The 17,972-nt window shown below is 41.1% G+C and overlaps 1 protein-coding gene across 2 annotated transcripts in view; it reads right to left on the minus strand.

The window, feature by feature from the left end:
• Positions 1–17,972, minus strand: part of DDRGK1 (DDRGK domain containing 1) — a 48,937-nt gene that overhangs the window by 20,402 nt on the left and 10,563 nt on the right. For both annotated transcript variants that reach the window (XM_038399778.2, XM_043512772.1), the window contains exons 2-4: positions 17,662–17,817; positions 4,439–4,545; positions 2,119–2,220 (exon numbers count right to left, since the gene is read on the minus strand). In XM_038399778.2, coding sequence (XP_038255706.1) covers positions 2,119–2,220; positions 4,439–4,545; positions 17,662–17,817 — 365 coding nt within the window. The remainder of the gene's footprint in view (positions 1–2,118; positions 2,221–4,438; positions 4,546–17,661; positions 17,818–17,972) is intronic.

Genomic DNA, 17,972 nt, shown 5'->3' on the forward strand with positions numbered 1-17,972 from the left:
ATTTTCCCTCTCACTTAACCATGAACAATGGCAATGAAAAAAAGAATAAAAATGGTATCTGATTCACTCAACCATAATAAAATAACTCACTTTGGGTGAGTAGAATTTTGCAAAGACTGCTTTGGTCTTTTCCTTTTAATGTGGCAAAGTCTCTATGAAGAGACCATTGTGTAAAGTTCCACATGTACCTACCACTCAGCTCCTCAACACTGGCTGGACTCTATTAAGCAGCTTTCATGCTAATACCAGTTAAAGGCATTGCCATTGGGAGCGAAGGAAGCCACAGAAAAACATCACTTTGCAATATACCCTTTGCCACCACGTCTGCCCTCATGAAGGAAGCTTGTTCTCAGACAGCTTGAACTTACCGGGCAAACTGCCTTTCTGGTAAGAAATCTATCTGCTGTGGTGGTTGCGTTTGTAGACAGATTTTGAAATCAGAAGGTGTTGTTTGACTCAGACCAGTGACACTGGACTAGACACAGCATATCTCTCTCAGTGACCAATATCACCTGTTTCCAAGGAAGGTGCAAGAAACTGTGGAGTGGGTGGTTACTGAATATCCTGCTCACTGAGAATGTTTCTTCCTGAACCCCAGGAGTTAGAGGTTGTTATTCCCTGAAATACAAGCGTTTATATCCCCTTCCAAACACTTGGTTTTTTGCTTTCTTAATCCCTGCTACAATAACTCTAGCTGATGCTCTCATCATTCATAAAAAACTAGCAGCCCAGAAGCGTTCCACTGATGTACCGGCATATTAGAGTAGCTCAGAAGAGAGGAAGGAATTTGTCAATGGATAACCAGAGCGAAAACATTTTGTTTCTGCAGAAAAATGAGAGCATTTTAGGAGTCCTCTGTTTGTTTTCCCAAACTTTACATAAGGAAACGAACACTTTTAAAAGACTTCCTACACTCTATGTTCTGTGCATTCCATCCAGCATGTTAAAAGGCAAAGTGACTCGTCTTTTCTGATATCAACATACACAATCCCGATTTTGAGCAACTAAAATAAACTGGCTTACTGCAAGCAGGCAGACAAATCATTATCCTCGTTCCTGTATGCCAGTTGATTAATTCAGAGGGTATTCTGGCCCCTTTGGTAGGTGCGAATGCAACGCATGATGCTGCATGACATCCAACAGTGACTCACCCCAGATACGTGCCCTAAAGCCTCTGTACAGCTTGCTCAAGTGCCCAAGAGAATATGAAGCTTGTTCTTAGCCACTAGCTGTCACCAGAGTGGTCCTTTCTGCTCAGAGAAGCCTCGGAAGAGCTGCCTGCCTTCCAGCCTCCTAGCTGAAGGGAGGCTTTAACAGAGACTTTGATGTATGCTCAGTATCTGCTTTTTCTAATCTCTTTTGCTACACACACACAAATATTCATTTTTAAAGATTTCCAAAATAAAGTATTCACACCGCAATGCCCCAGGAGGCACTGCTGCAGTCCAGCACGCCAGCTTTGGTGAGTCTATCACTCCCTACACGACATGGATTTAAAGTTACAGTGAACGCTGGACTAAAAACCCTTTCTGATAACCAGCCCCCTCCCCTAAGAGACCAATCTGGAGTACCTCACCAAAGTTCCCATTATAAGTTCATAGGACGTCTTTCATTAAGTATGCTCCCTCATGGCCAAGCAGTTTCCTGTTGGTCCCTTGGGCGGCTGTCTAAGTCAACATTCACTATCACAGCAAATGATCAAACAACTCTTTAATGGCAAAGTTATCACACAAAAGGAGCCGGTGTGGAGTAATGGACAGCCAACTGGACTGGGAATCAGAAGATGAGAGTTTTAACCACTGACCGGCGGTGTGACCTCCGGGCTTAGTCACTTCCCCTTTGTCTGTCTTGTCTACTTCGAAGGCAAGCTTGTGAGAGTAAGGACTGTGTCTGTCGTCTATTTAACACAACAGGGCCCTGATCTTGGTTGGGACCTCTAGACACTATCATAATACAAATAATAACCCAAAGAAAGTCACAGGCTTGTCTGAGAGTACCTAACACCAGCAGGGGTTTCAGCTCAGTTCAAGGTTGCATACAGCCCTCTTTGTACTAAAGATGTAACAAAGGGCAAAATTTGCTTTAGAATTTCTAACTGCAAACTCAGTCAAATCCCACCTGTCTTTCTTCTTCAAGGCGTATTCTCTCCTCTTCTTTCCGCCTTTCCTCCTCTCTCTTTGACTCGAGTTTTTTCCGTTCCTCACGCTCTGCTTCTTCAGCCTTAAAAAAAAAAAAAAGGCAATACATTATTCTCTCTCAACCTTTGGTTTCATAATTTACGAGCATCAGTTATCTCTCATCAATTTCCTGGACTCCTGTGTCCAGAAATACACAACTGATTTTTAAAAGAGAAGCTATTCTCGTTTGTCACCATCATCAGGGTTTTCCGTTTGTTTCAAATTTTTCCACTCAGTTTATAAATTATCCCTATGGAGATTTAAAATATCAGTTTTCTTGTCGAAGTTTTCACCTCCACTGAATGCATGAATTAGCTTGTTTTTGTAGCTTTGCTATTGAATACTCTGATAAAGCCACTGACTTTTCCCTTCACTTTAAATCTAAAAAAAAAAAAAAACCAAAAAACAAAAAACTTTGCAAATGTAAAATCTTTAGTTTTATACGGTACCTTGAATTTTGTTCTTATTAATCTGAATGGCATCCTTTAAAGAAGTGATTCATACAATGAAAGCACATTTAAATTACTGTACAGTTAAAAATGGAAAAATTGCTCTCCTAGAAAAAGAATGGAAATCTTACTATTAGGAAGATTAAATTTAACTTAAAAACACAAGATCCACAGCCACTCCCTCCCCCCAAAATAACCAGCCACTATATCCAATACACACAAATTGTTTCAATTCATAATGGATGATTTAGACTATTGCTTAAAATATCTTTATATTGATTTCTTTATTATTTCCCCTTTCTCCCCATTCCAGAAAATTCTTGATCTAATTTGTGTTTTTTAAATTAAATAGCCAGGAGACTCATCCTCACTGAGAATGTGCCACGTGGAACATTTCAGCTTTAAGTGTCAGGGGTTTTGAGCTGGGGGGGGGGGGGGGAGAAAATCAGCTTGTTTGAAAATGGAACGAAGGATCTCTCCTCTGCCCTCCCACACCCTTTATTTAACTCAGTGGTTTTCACTCTTTTTTCATTTGTGGACCCCTAAAAATTTTCAAATGGAGGTGCAGACCCCTTTGGAAATCTTAGTCTGCGGACCCCCGGCGGTATGTGGACCACTGGTTGAAAACCAGTGATCTAACTCCAAAGTAACTTAATTGATTTTGCTCAAACTTTTCATAAAAGATCAAGCTTAGAAAGTTAAAACCAAAAATGGTTAAAGTTATGTGCAAGTGAAGAGAGGATCGTAATGGAAGACTATATATAATCATGCAGTATTTGTTATGATATATGCTACCTTTAGCACTTATCACCACAGTCAGCCAAGGTAAATTTAATCCCTGTGTGTAAGATCTAGGCACCACTTTATTTCTTAAAGCAGGGCTTATGTGGGATTTGAGTGGCTTTGTGTTGACCTGTGCAGAGGTCAATTTCAGCCCAACAGACTTGTTTAATGCTCTTATTATTACTTTGTTCACTCTGTGCTGTGGCGAGCATCTTCTCTGTTATGCAAAAGTCTGTTGCAATTACATCAAGCTTTTGCAAACCATACTCCAGGTTACAGAGATTGCAGGCCAGTAAAGTAGAACAGGAAAAAGAAATTAACGTATAAAAACTTGAGTCATATACTAATGGGCTTTAGGAGGGTTTGCTGTTGCCGATTAGTTACCTCTGGACTTGCAGCAGTTAAATAAGTGTAACTGAAAAATCCAGAGTATTCAAATGGTAATTTAATATGCAGAGCTAGAATTTAGGAAACGGATGAATATTCATAGCAAAGAGATGTCTGGTTTCTAGGCTTTTTGTTTGCTCTCTGCTGAATTCTGGCCTAAGGACTGAATGCTCAGCTCCCACGCACTTCAACGGGCTTTGCAAGGACACAGCTTACCTATGTCACCAAATTCTCATCCAATCCCCAAGGAACAAGTGGACAAGGCTGTGCATGGAGAACCGGCACAGTGGTTGAAATAGGAAGGGGAACCTCCCCCTACAGGTGAGCATGGAGCAATGCACAGACATTCCACAGCTGCTACTACAGCAGCTTTTAGCTCATGCGGTGGAGGCTGATGCACTAAGCTCAGAAGTCCCCAGTTCGATCCCACCCACTGACAACCATGGTCTGTCGGTGTTACACAATCACAACCGTCAGCTGCTTGTCCAGATTTGTACGTGTGTGGGGTGTTTCTGAGACAAAGCGGGTTCCCCCCCCGATAAACCTCCCAGCTGTTGTGACCAAAGAACAACTCCTGCCTCCTTTAGGTCAGCTATCATCGGCCCTTTGCTTTGTGCTTTAGACTTGGCAGGAAACACTCACCTCTCTCTTGGCTTTTCTGGCTTGTTTCTCTTCTAGTTTCCTCTGTTTCTTTGCTCCGATTTTCCCAGATGACTGAAATTCTGCAGCCTCGTCTCCATCATCTTCCTCTGCAACATTGCATTAGAAAGGGAAAAAGAACATTTTAGAGGTCTCAGGAAATTGGATTCCCTGCTTCTGAAGAGAGATGAGCTGCAGATGAGAAGACAGCCAAAGCTCTGACAAGATTCATTGGGGGGGGGGGGGGGGGAAGGAAAAAAAAAAAAAAAGACATTCACAAGAGGCTGCCAAACCACAGAATAGATTTACAAGGCAGGCACATGTATGGTGAAGTCAGAGGTAAACTTTACTGGATCCTTTGAAGAAAGGCTGTTTATCATTTCCTGCTTTCCACCGTTTAACGTAATTTTCATTACATAGGAACAAAGTCATGTATCACACACACCTACTTTTACAATTTAACATCCAGCTGTAGGGATTTTGTTTTCCTGTTACCTTCAAGCCTAGTGCAACAATTCTACACTGTGATGCTGTCTACCATCCCCCATGTCTGTCCTTTAAAAAAAAAATATAAAACCCTCCAAGGAATATAATGCATATCAGAGGCTTGATCTTTAATAGCCTGCATGCACAGTCACAGAATTGCACAAGAAATGGCTTGCTACAACAAAACTGGCCATTTGCAAATCCAATTTCTGCAATTGTGGAACATGATAATTTAATGCGCAAACGTGTATGCGTTTTTGCTCACCTAAACATATGCTGATCAAGCGATCAATGAGCAGCAGTGTTCGAAAGAGCATACTCCCTCCCCAGCATATATTCTGTCCCCTTGTTTCTTCACGTCCCACATGTTTGGTCTTATTACTCATTCACCTGCCTAACTTGGGCCCCAATCTTGCAACACCAGTAGAGTAGACTGATCCCTATGCTCAAAGAGAGATTCATTGGGACTCTACATGACATAAATGAACTGCAGGACTGGAGTCCTGGACTGCAAAATCCTTGTGAGAGGGACCTCATGACCCTACTTATATGTGAAGTATTATGCACATCCCCGATACGATTATTCAAGGCGTTGACTTTGATCTGCAAAACTCTGAGTTCAGCTGGGCTGCTTGAGTCAGAGTGTTCTCAACTCTTGTAATTTTGTTTCCAGTCTTTCAACATTTGCTTTAATATATATATAATTTAATTTTATTTATTTATTTTTAAACAAAGCCCAAGTTGCCAGAGTCATCTCAGTTTTCATTTTAAAAAGTTTCTAGCCTACATGGTTGTGGGGGAAAATCCACCCCCCAAAACATAAGTCAAGTGCATCCTGATGGCTCAGAACCCAGAACACTTCCAACTTAAAAAAAAAAAAAAAAAGCCCATGAGATTCGATATATAATCATAACTTTTGGGGCCCAACTCAAGGTTTTTGAATGCTTTGAATTGGCGATACGACAGTCACTACACTGAAATGTGAAAGATTTTGATTGCAGCGTGTTTTCAATAAGGGACCCTTTTCCCCCATGGAATTTACTTCCTGGTCTGACAGAGCCGAAGTCTGCTGACCTTTAGGGCATGAGGCAAGGCCCAGACTTACTCAGGCATTTGCCAGAGGAGACGTTTGGGTGGCCTTCTTCTTTGATAGGATTAGGTTTTGAATATGTATCCCGAGGCATGTTAGACACAGCCTGTTTCACAAACTGAAACACATACTACTATAGACAGACTACTGAAAGTAAATGCGTTCTCTACTAAATTTGTTTTCTGTAAATTGTTCTCAAACTATACCACTGTTCACTCGCTCTGGAAGGAAATAAACGCGAGGCAGACTTCTCAGCCCAGGTTTCAGTAAGAGTGAAATCATACTAGCCAGATGTTCAGAAGGGTTCCCCCTCCCTCCCCCACACATGCACAGAAAGCACAAGGCCCACTCACATTTTAGATAATAACATTTCAGAAGCTGCTGCCAAGTGTGAAAATAATTTGACTCTGGATCACGTGGCAATATCAAAGTCAGCAACGCATCATCAGACGTCCTGGATGGAATTACACCATTCTGGTTCACAATTCTCTAGGAGTCACCACATGCGTGGCTGGTGCTTTCCAGAAGCAAATAAGAAAACACAGTCCCTGCCCTAAAAGGCTTGCATAGTGTCGTCAGATCTAAATATCTTACTGGCTCCTCAGGGCTTGTCTGCATACGAGATATTTGTACCCGTGTTTGGCTCTCAGTCTAGCAAGAGAGTAAATTTTTATCCTGGTTAAGAAGTCTAATTGAAATTCTCATTTGGAGTCTAGAGGGATAGTAGTATTGAGGTAAAGTATATAAAAAATTGTTAATTGTGAGTATGCTTTCCATGTTAATGTTAGTAGTTTAGTGATTATGACAGAGAAGATGCTGTTTAAACACTTGTCGGGGACTGACAAAAATAAGTCCCTGACCTCCGACCATTAGCATTTTCCTCCCCCCAGAATGTAGTGACTGATGGGATCCCACAAGACCCACTTCCTCAAGACATCAGCACATTTCCTTGAATGTGCAGTTGCTAGAAATGCACGTCTCTCTTTAGACATTTTTGTTGGGCCCCAAGATTCAGCAAAGCGCTTCAAGTTAACACCGTGCCCAAGTATGTGCTTAATAGGACTTAAGTACATGCTGAAGTACTTTGCCGAGTTACAGCCTTAATTATTAAAGTGGTAGAATAGATGTTCAATGCAGCATCGCGTTTGAGATTTCACACATAGTTATTACCACCACAGCACTACAGCTTAATCACAGTGCACCTATTCAGGCATGAACAGCAACAGATGATAAAGGTGTTTGTGTGCAAGGGGGACAGAGGTTATTGCTGATGTACGAGTCACACATTTTTGAGCTTCCCCAGATGTACAGGCAAAATTTTAAGACTGTTTCTCGAAAATTTTTGGTTTGGGGTTTGGTTTTTTTTGCATTTAATCTACACGCACTGTAGATATGCCCCCTTTTCAAATAACCTTTTAGTAATACATTCATCAGCATTCAGATGCACTTAGTGAGAGACTCACCAGCACTTCTTTGTATTCCTCTAACAACCGTTTTTTGCTGTTGGGCTTTGGATTTGCAGATCAGGGACCAAATTCTGCTCTGTTCCTCTAATGTAAGTGGTAAGTCCACTGAAATAACTGTTTTATATTGGTGAATCCTGAAGCAGAATCCAGCCCCAAGCTTCAGTTCTGACTACTTAGACCAGGGGTTCTCAAACTGGGGGTCAGGACCCTCAGGAGGCATGAGCTGTCAGCCTCCACCCCAAACCCAGCTTTGCCTCCAGCATTTATAATGATGTTAAATATATTTTAAAGTGTTTTTAATTTTGATTTAGTTGGGGATTGGTCCTGCTTTGAGCAGGGGGTTGGATTAGATGACCTCCTGAGGTCCCTTCCAACCCAAACCACTCAGAGGCTTGCTATGTGAAAGGGGTCACCAGTACAAAAGTTTGAGAACCACTGACAGACTATCAGTTCTTCAGGTAGGGGGGCCATATTTTTGTTATGTAACTGTAGTGCCTAGCACAATGGGACCCTGATCCATGACTGGGGGTCCCAGAAAAAACTGTAGTACAAATGATAATGAACTCATGAAGCAACTAAGATATTGGCTTCAGAAATCCATCCAACCCTGATTACACAGGAATCTTTGTTACACATGGTCACTGACGGGGACAAATCAATCCACCATATGGAAAAGCATGGGCAATAAGATGACTAACATGACAGTTATGCAAGCCGCTTTTTTTTTTTTTTAAATTAAGATTTATCAGTGAACCATTTTAGGACCCAAACAAGATGCTGGCCTATTAATCTGCAGCCACAAAACCAGCCTATGCTGATGACAGCCAAGTGCAGTATGTAAAGGGCATAGGCTCCTTTGAGAAGGAGTCGAACCACTTGAAATTCCTTTTCCAAACAAGCGCATATGGCATAACTGAGAAACCACACACACTTACCTCCTTCACTCATGTCTGGGCTTGAAATGTCTCAAGGACAAAGATGGCCAGTGCTAAACCATGTCACGTTGTTTACTGATGTAAAGGAAATCTAGATTGCTATAAAAATGCAGCCTGACAACAAATCCAGGTCAAAACGTATACTATTTACAGGTGCTTCTCTAATGAAGAATATGTTAGTTATGGAAAGCACAGCACAAAGTTTAATTGTGCACTGAAGAGGTTTTACGGTGTTTTATTTCGCTTAAACTAGAAGCGCAGTCCAATGACTGCATCCATTAATAGAGCTCTAACAGTTCCTGCCTTACAGGAGTTTGTGAGGCATCATTAACGTTTATCGAACAATGTAGTTAGGTATCTGTGGATGCATGGCACTCTTGCGAATAAGACAGAAGTATTTATTAGTTAGTAGTCAGGCAGACTGATAGATTTCTAGGCCAGAAGGGATCATAGTCAATAGTCATCTAGTCTGACCTCCTGCATTACACAGGCCAAAGAACTGTCCCCAAATAATTCCTAGCACAGATCTTTTAGAAAAACATCCAATCTTGATTTAAAAGTGGTCAGTGATTCACGGCAGGTTGACCTTCAAGTAAAATAGCGCACAACTTCCCAATTTACCACCTTAGAATAAATTCAGTTATCCCAAAAAGGTGTACATAGGATCCACTATTTAATGGGCATTACAAAAAAAAAAAAAAAAGATAGGATTTAAAATACATTCAAAACATAGAATTATTAAGGTGAATTTAAATAGGCACTGTTTCAGATGTCAAAATTATGAACAGCTGCAGATTTAAATGCTACACCAGCATTTCCCAAATTGTGTTCCACATGATGTGAATAGCTGTTCCGTGAAAGAATCGTAATTAAAAACAAGAGTCTTTAAATTTTTTTTTTAATTTTAAATTTGGCATATTTGAAGCATAGTTTACAAAAATTTTTGAATGACTATAATTTAACATAAAACTTTTTCCGGTTATTGATAGATCTCGTATTGAATATCATGGCGTAAAGAGAACGCGGCACGCAAGCATGTTGACGTCTACCTCTTTCAGACACGTTTCAGTTAGTGACGTCGTACCCCTTCTGCTCGAGGCTGAGAACTGCAGCAGTATGTACATACCATTCTCTTTCGCCATAGAATCATAGACTATCAGGGTTGGAAGGGACCTCAGGAGATCATCTAGTCCAACCCCCTGCTCAAAGCAGGACCAATCCCCAATTTTTGCCCCAGATCCCTAAATGGCCCCCTCAAGGATTGAACTCACAACCCTGGGTTTAGCAAACCAATGCTCAAACCGCCATGTTGAACATAACATATTCACTCAACACGTTCAAACCAGTGGGTCTTTACTGTGTGTGCGATAAGCACAACTAAACTAGCTTCACTCGAAATACAAATATTTGTGACAAACAAAATTTGACAAAAATCAGTATTTCTAAATATTGTTACTAAACCTAATCACCATGGATTTGTGGCTAAAAGAAGGAACTTTGAAACAAAAGGCAAGTTCTTCTGGTACTCCAACTGTGGCCGAAATAAACGAGAAAAATATTGTGACACTTCAAAATGAGGATGAACAATCGCAGTCTTTTGTTGCCACAAAATCTCTTGGTACTAGTGAGTTATCCAAGGTGAAAGAATTTCCACCAAAGTATATAAAAAAACAAGAAGCAGCAGGTGTTAAAAGACCAAAACGAAGGTATGATGAAAGTTATTTGTCTTTTGGTTTTACGTGTGTTGGAAATAGAGATGTTCCCGATGTGCAGTGCGTTGTGTGCAACAAAATATTAGCGAACAGTTCATTAGCTCCTGCTAAACTTCGTAGGCATTTGGAAACTAAGCATGCTGAATACAAAGACAAAGATATAAGATTTTTCAAGAGGCAGCGTGACTCACTTGGAAATTGTAAACTTTGGATGATTAAAATTGCTAAAACAGACAACGAAAGTGCAACAGAGGCATCTTATCGAGCAAGTTACTGTATAGCGCTTGCTGGAGAAGCTCACAGTATTGGAGAAACGCTTATCAAGCCTTGCGTGAAAGATATTGTAACATGCATGTTGAGTGAGCAGTCTGGTAAAAAAAAAACTGATGCTGTACAGTTGTCAAATAATACTGTTGCACGCCGTATTAAAGATCTTGCCGATGACATAGAAAAAGAGCTAGTTTGCTGACTGAAAAATTGCCATGAGTGTTCATTGCAGCTAGATGAGTCCACTGACGTTTCAGGACTTGCTGTAGCTACTAGTATTTGTCCGATATAGATTTAATAATATTACTGAAGAGGACCTGCTCTTATGTGAATCTCTGCAAAGCTACACGACTGGAGAAGAAATAGTCAACTGCATCAACAATTTTATCAGAAAGCATGAAATTAGTTGGGAAAAACGTATTGATGTATGTACTGACAGTGCTCGGGCAATGATCGGGAAGTTGAAGGGAGCTGTAACGTGAATCATAAGTGTGGCACCAGAAAGCACTAAGAGCCATTGTGTTCTACACATACAAACACTTGCAGTAAAAAAATACCAGCATATTTGAAAATTGTATTGCTTTATCGAGCACAAATGATCAATTTTGTCAAATTTCGACCACTTCAATCCACGTTATTTAAAATTTTGTACGAGGAAATGGGTAGTCAGCACAAAACGCTTCTTTTACATATGGAAGTGAGGTGGCTATCCAGAGGAAAAGTGCTTGTGAAGCTTTTTGAGCTTCGTAGTGAACTACTGGTGTTCTTCACTTCAGATAATTCAGGATGAAAATTTAATGACTGTCTGACAAATTCCTCATGGCTAATGAGACTTGCGTACCTTGCAGACATTTTTGCAAAATTAAATGAAATTAATCTGTCGCTGCAAGGAAAGAATGTGACCATTTTTACTACAATGGATAAAATTGTGTTATTAAAAAAGAAACTGGAATTCTGGGCATCTTCTGTAGAACAGAATAACTTCAACTGCTTTCCTACACTACATGAATTTCTGTCTGAAATAAATTCTACAGTCCATGAAGAAGTTTCCAGTACCATTTTACAGCACTTTCATGACTTGCAGGCCTCTTTGTTAGAATATTTTCCTACAACTACTGATGATAATGCTTGGGTTCGAAAGCTGTTTGTAATTACAGACAAACCAGTTGGCTTTACTGCGCACGATTATGAAAGCCTAATTGACTTAATTTCTGATTCTGATTGGAAACAAAAGTTTAAAGGATCTTCCGCTGAATAATTTTTGGGGCAGCCTAAATAGAAAAGCACCCTAATGTGGCTAAACGTGCAGTTCGAGTGCTCCTTCCTTTTGCTACAACTTATTTGTGCAAGACGAGATTTTCGTATTATACTGCAACAAAAATCAAATATAGGAATAGACTTGATGCTGCGCCTGACATGAGGATTCAACTTTCCAGCATTATTCCTAATATTAAATGAATTTGTGATAGAAAAAAGCAGAAACACCAATACTATTAAATCCAAATTTGTATTTCTGCTTATAAAAATAGATTTTCCTAGTAAAAATCTAATTTGTTTGGTGTTTGTGTATCTATAAAAATAGTTTTTCTAAAGTAGAACACTGTTTTTAATTTTGACTCTTGCACTTGATTTTTGTACTACTTTATAGGCGCTTTCCAGTTAGAAATTGTTAGTTCAAGTTGTTTTAAATTTGTATTTTTGCTTTGTTTTATAAAATAAAATATATTTGAGAATAAATAATGCAATTTTTATTTGAAAACCAGATGACTACAAAATAATATTATAAGTGTTCCGTAATAGGCTAAAAAGTGTTCCGTGGCCAAAAAAGTTTTGGAAACACTGTGCTACACAAATCAGTCCTGTGCATTTTAAAAAGCAAACTGATTTAAACAAACAGAAAAAGCCCTATAAGGGCCCAAGTTGCAGTTTCTATGTGCTTCTGGCAGCAGTTGACAACTAAGCAGCTAAACCGTCCAGCAAGCTGAAGAAGTGGGTTTTTTTACCCACAAAAGCTTATGCCCAAATAAATCTGTTAGTCTTTAAGGTGCCACTGGACTCCCTGTTGTTTTTGTGGATACAGACTAACACGGCTACCCCTGATACTTGACAGCAAGCTTTAGGCATTTGATACTTTCTGGGGGAAGCATACCATGCTGAGCTCCAGCTTTCAGGAGGTAAGTAAAGGAACTGAATGTCAACTATTAAGTTTTAATCGGCTATGTTTAATTTGGGATTTTTACATCCTTATATTTTAAAAGCTAGATTGTCCTGGTGCTCAGTGGCACACCTTGCTGTGCCAACATTTCTCTGGGGGCTCTACTGATTTATGCTGATTTGATTACAGGTAGAGGGGCACAAGGATAATCTTCCTGATGTGACCCAATGCAAACTGAGTTTTGTCTTCCCGAGTCTGCAGACATACAAACAGTAGCACAGAGAGATGAATCCATAGCTCCCAAAATGCTGATGTTTTCCATGGTTTGGGGGCTAGGGTACTGGAGTGAGATTAAGGAGACCTCTGCCACTGGCCTGCTGTGAACCCTGGAAAAGTCATTTCACCTCTCTGTGCCTGTTTTCCTTCCCACCCTTACCTGGCTTGTCTGTTTAGATTATCATCTCTTTGGGGAAGGGAGCCTCCTTCATTACACTTTGCAGAGCATCTAACAAAATGGGGCTCTGATCTCATTTGAGGTGACTGTTTTACAATTAACAAGCAGTAGCCATTATTCTCCAGATAAACAGAGGGTCCTGTGGCATAAACGATAAGAATTATCTTATTGCCGTAACATTCATAGGGCCCAGCCCCATTGTACAAGGTGCTGTATGGTTTTATGTGCATTCTTGGGGGATCTGGGTCATTTTACTAGGAATCAAGGCCTGAGAAGATTTGAGTAAACCCATAGGAGGCTAGATTCTTTTCTGAACTTGCTGAAGAAAATTACAGCGCCCAAAAAGTTAACTACTTCACTGCTAAAAGAAAAGGAATACTTGTGGCATCCTTAGAGACTAACAAAATTATTAGCATTTTAGTGGCAACAAGCCACTACTCTGGGCTTGCAGACCGAGCTTAAATGCAGGGCTGCCACTCAATCTGATGTCTGAATAAAAGCTTTCAGCAGAACCATTAAACTCTAAAAACAAACAGGCTCCACCAGAGATATATGAGCTCAAACCTTTGGTGAATCAGTGAAAGTCAGAGCCAGCAAAGGCCACCTCCACCTGAACCAACTAAAGAGATTTCAAAGCTGGTTTCAGCTAATGCCGTTCCTGAGCCATGCAAACTCACTCTCACATGCAAACCCTGAGCCTTGCAAACACACATTCTTACTTGAAATTCCTCCCTTGCTCTTTCTAAGGCTCAGAAAGGCTCAGTGACGGGCCCAAATTCACACAGGTGGTCTGTGGTGGAGCATGGAACTGAACCCAGGTCTCCCAAGCCCTAAGCTAGTGCCCTAACCACTGGGTCATCCTTCCTCTCTACTCTACCCCGCTCCCAACTTATCTATATTTTAAACACAAACATGGAGCATTCAGTACCTAACAATACATGTATTCATTATCTTCACCGTTGTAATGCCAGCCCCCAGAAGGTCCCCAACAATTGCCCATCTTGCTGAGTTATGCCTAACTTAAAGAAAGCCCCCAAAAGCACAAACTTTGTCATCTTTTTGTCCAGCCCCATATAGATATATGCAACTAGTATTAATAGCAGCAGCACCACCACTACCGTGGTCTGGATGTTCAACACCTGCCAGTCCAAGACTATTTTCTGAGCCAATTTAGAAATAAGCTTAGAAAATATCTCACTGGGTTTACTCATTTTGAGAATCACTCTGTCAGAAGTCTGTCCCACCATTTTGATCGGAGCAGGTTATTAATAGACCCGGTTAGTCTCAGAAAGGATGACCTTCTTTAAGTAGTCAGCTAACCACTGACAATTTTACTCAGCAGGTGGAGCCCACATGGGACACTTGGCTAACAGGCCTGTCTGCATGACCTGCCACAGCCCACACGGAACCCCTGAATAAGGAGCCTTCCTACACATCGGGGGTCAAGGCTTTGTGGGGAAACCGTTGGCGTTAGGCATTTCAGCCCTGTTTTGTGCGCCAATCTGCAAGTTATTTAGATGTCTTGCCCCACCCCAACTGCAGGAAGAAGCAACCACAAAAAGATTTCAACTTGATTTAGCTCTACTTGCTAAGGGTGGGTATTTTACCCCCCCCAAATAATCATTTTCCATCTCTCTTTCTATTAACTATTCCTCCCCGGCACACCCTCTACATCTGGATATCTGGTTCAGTAAATAAAATTAAGCCTTCATCTAACTTATTTTAATAGCTTGTTATAAGCACCTATAGAGATTAAAATACAAATTCAACAGGCTGGACACAAGAATCAAGCAATGACAACTAGATGCTATGAACAAGAATCCTGTTCCCAGCAGCATACTGTAAATTGGAGAAGGTTCAGAGAAGAGCCACAAGAATAATTAAATTATTAGAAAACATGCCTTATAGTGAGACTCCAGGGAGCTCAATCTCTTTAGTTTAACAAAGAGAAGGTTATGGGGAGACTTGATTACAGTCCATAAGTACCTATCTGATGAACAGATATTAGATAATGAGCTCTTCCCATCTAGAAGAGAAAGATATAACAAGATACAATGGCTGGTGAAGCTACCCTGGAAATAAGGTGCACATTTTTAACAGTGATGGTAATCAATTATTGGAAGGATTTACCAAGGGTCATGGTGGACTCATGCCATTGGCAATTTTTAAATCAAGATTATCTTTAAAAATAATAAATAATAATAATAATAATAATAATAATAGAATTCTCTAGCTCCAACAAGAGTTATTTCAGGAAAGTTCCATAGCCTGTGTTATACGGGAGGTCACACCAGACGATCACAAAAGGTACCTTCTGAATTAATCTTTAACGCAGTAGAGTCAGCAAAAATACAGGGTCACCCTTCTTCCCTTGAAGGGGTCTTATTCTAGCAAGGAACTTTAATTGTAAAATGGAAAAAAATCTCCACCACCTACATCCAGGGTCTGAACAAAGATTACACAAGGCCCAAATCTCAGGTCTGCTAGGGTTGCTTCGTACCAGTCTTCTAGGACAAAGCAGATATTCCCCCAGAAGGATCACCCGGCATAGGGGGATCCTCTGGTGACTGCAGCAACTCCTATGTCAAAGCGTTCTCAGCTCTCAACATAAGGGAGTACTTAGGGAGAAAGGGAACTTTGGCAGCTGGTGTAGATTAGTTTTAGGTCTGCTTTAAGTCTGTGTCAGGAACCAGGCCAGCACAGAACCAGCTCCAGGACCAGGGACTGAGAAGGTGCTCTGTGCACAAAGCTCAGCTCAGCCAGACCAGAGCATCTGATCCATAATACAAGTCCAAAATAGAAAACAGACAGAGAGCAGGTTATTTTAAGCACACATCAACTGAAATCATGGATGCCTGAATTACAGCCCTGTAACTGATCTAAAGGCAGCCCGCAGAAGAGAGCAGCAAGTCCACAAAAAGTGGTTGCAAGTCCAGCCACTGTACGATTTTCAGTGCCTGTGCTCTCTCCACGAGGCATTAGCACTGTGCTCATGTACTCGAGAATGTACCAGCAGCACAAGATAGAGGTGAGAAAAGGGACACCAAGGTAAAAAAGGAGTTGTCTTAATTTGATATAGACTAAAGAAACAAGTAAACAGATGTTAATTTAAACAACTTTATATAAGGGCTAAGTCACTTGCCTTTGTGTGCACTGAACCACAAAAGAATTTATATGGGCTGATGACATTTATTCTTCCACTGCTAAAGTGCAAACTAACATAAGCAGCTGTGCTTTGATAGCTTCACATTTGGCTCCTCAGGAGAAAGTCTGAGTGGCCCAGGCTTCAGACATCAAAAGACTTTTAGATTTCAGTGTCTTTCAAGTGTGCCAGCGCATCAAAAGAAACAGCAAAGTTCAGGCCCTGTCAATCTCCCACGTGTGACATGATTAAATATAATTAGCTTTGATGGCACATTTACCTGCCAAAGCAAATGCAAACATCTACTAAAAACAGTAGGAAAATAAAAGCTGGTAAAGTGTGATTTTCTCCAAGACAAAGTATCATGCCGTGCCATGTTTATTATGTCTTACTGACTGCTGATCAATCATGCTCTGTTTATCAATGACAAGATTCCCTTTCCACCCAATATGATACTATATCAGACAGTGCTGCAATCTCAAGCAAAGCAGGGTCTGCCCTGACCAGCACTTGGATAGGAGCCCTCCAAACTCAACCTAGGATCTGAGAGTCAAGCCTGCTCGACACCAGCAGTGTCCTTCTGGTTCGTAACTCAGTGAACAATGCTGTTGATGTTGCAAGCCGGAGAAGCATCCAACTCATTCACCCACAGCTATACTGGCTCTGCAGAGCTAATGGGTGTGGAGTGACAAAAAGGTAGTTTGGCTAGAAAAGTCAGCAAATAGCATTTACAGGGAATAAAAAGGTGCAACTTATAGGCACTTTCCTGACCATAACCACACTAAGATAATGTGGTTACTAACTCGAGATGCAAAAAAAAAAATTATGGGACGCTGTCCACACTGACATACAACCACACCACACAGTGTTCCAATCTCAAACTAAGCAGGGTCTGCTCTGATCAGTATTGGGACAGAAGCCCACTAAGGAAAACCCAGATGCTGCAGGAAGTGGAGCTGGTGGTTTAGTATGTGGTGTTCTTTCCCCTAAAATAGCACTAAACCAATGCTTTGTGCTGCTGAGGCAGGGTATAAACGCCAAGGTACCAATTCTGTTTGTACCCTACGATTCCTTGGCACTTTTCATCGGCTTGAGCTGTTAGCCTGGTGAAGGGGCCACATTCTAACCTGGTTACCTATGTTCTGCCTTCCTCCTAAATTTCCCCTTGTAGTTTCAAACTGGGGGAAAAAAAACAAACAAACAAACAAACAGTATTCTTCATCCTAGAAACAGTGTCACTGGCACAGAACGGCTGCCACAATCCATCACAGAAGCGGCTGCATTTCAGTGATGGGCAAATTACCTTTAGTGATATGAGATCTAACACACTGGAGGAAGTCGTGTGTAAATTTACCTTCAGATTATTAGGACATTAAGTCAGGTCAGCTTCGAACTATGCAGTCTCCAGTCAGTGCAGCTGGCTGGGACATTCTGGGAACACTTACCTCGTTCCTAACCCGAACCAAGCTCATCGGCTAGCCCAATCAGTTTTTAAAAGAAGAGCTGAATCAGAAATTACCTTCCATCCCATCTTCTGCCTGTTGCGCTCTCCTCTGGGCCAGCATCCTGCTGCCCATGGTTCTCCGGCGTCTGGGCATCCCTTCTCCACGCTCATCGGTGTGAGGCCGAGGCCTGGCCACTGCGGCTGCCACATTTCGCTGGTGTTCCTCGTCAGCTGGCAAAGGGGAACATTTTAAATCAGATTTAATATTGATCTGTTGCAGGCATCCCATCGCAAGAGTGAAAGAAGCTAGCTGACCAGCAATTAGAGATACACTAGCAGCTGGAATGGTTTGCAATGTTTAGATCAGGTATATTTCACAGAGAGAG

This window comes from Dermochelys coriacea, chromosome 4 (assembly GCF_009764565.3).
Source record: "Dermochelys coriacea isolate rDerCor1 chromosome 4, rDerCor1.pri.v4, whole genome shotgun sequence".
Classification (NCBI taxonomy): domain Eukaryota; kingdom Metazoa; phylum Chordata; order Testudines; family Dermochelyidae; genus Dermochelys; species Dermochelys coriacea.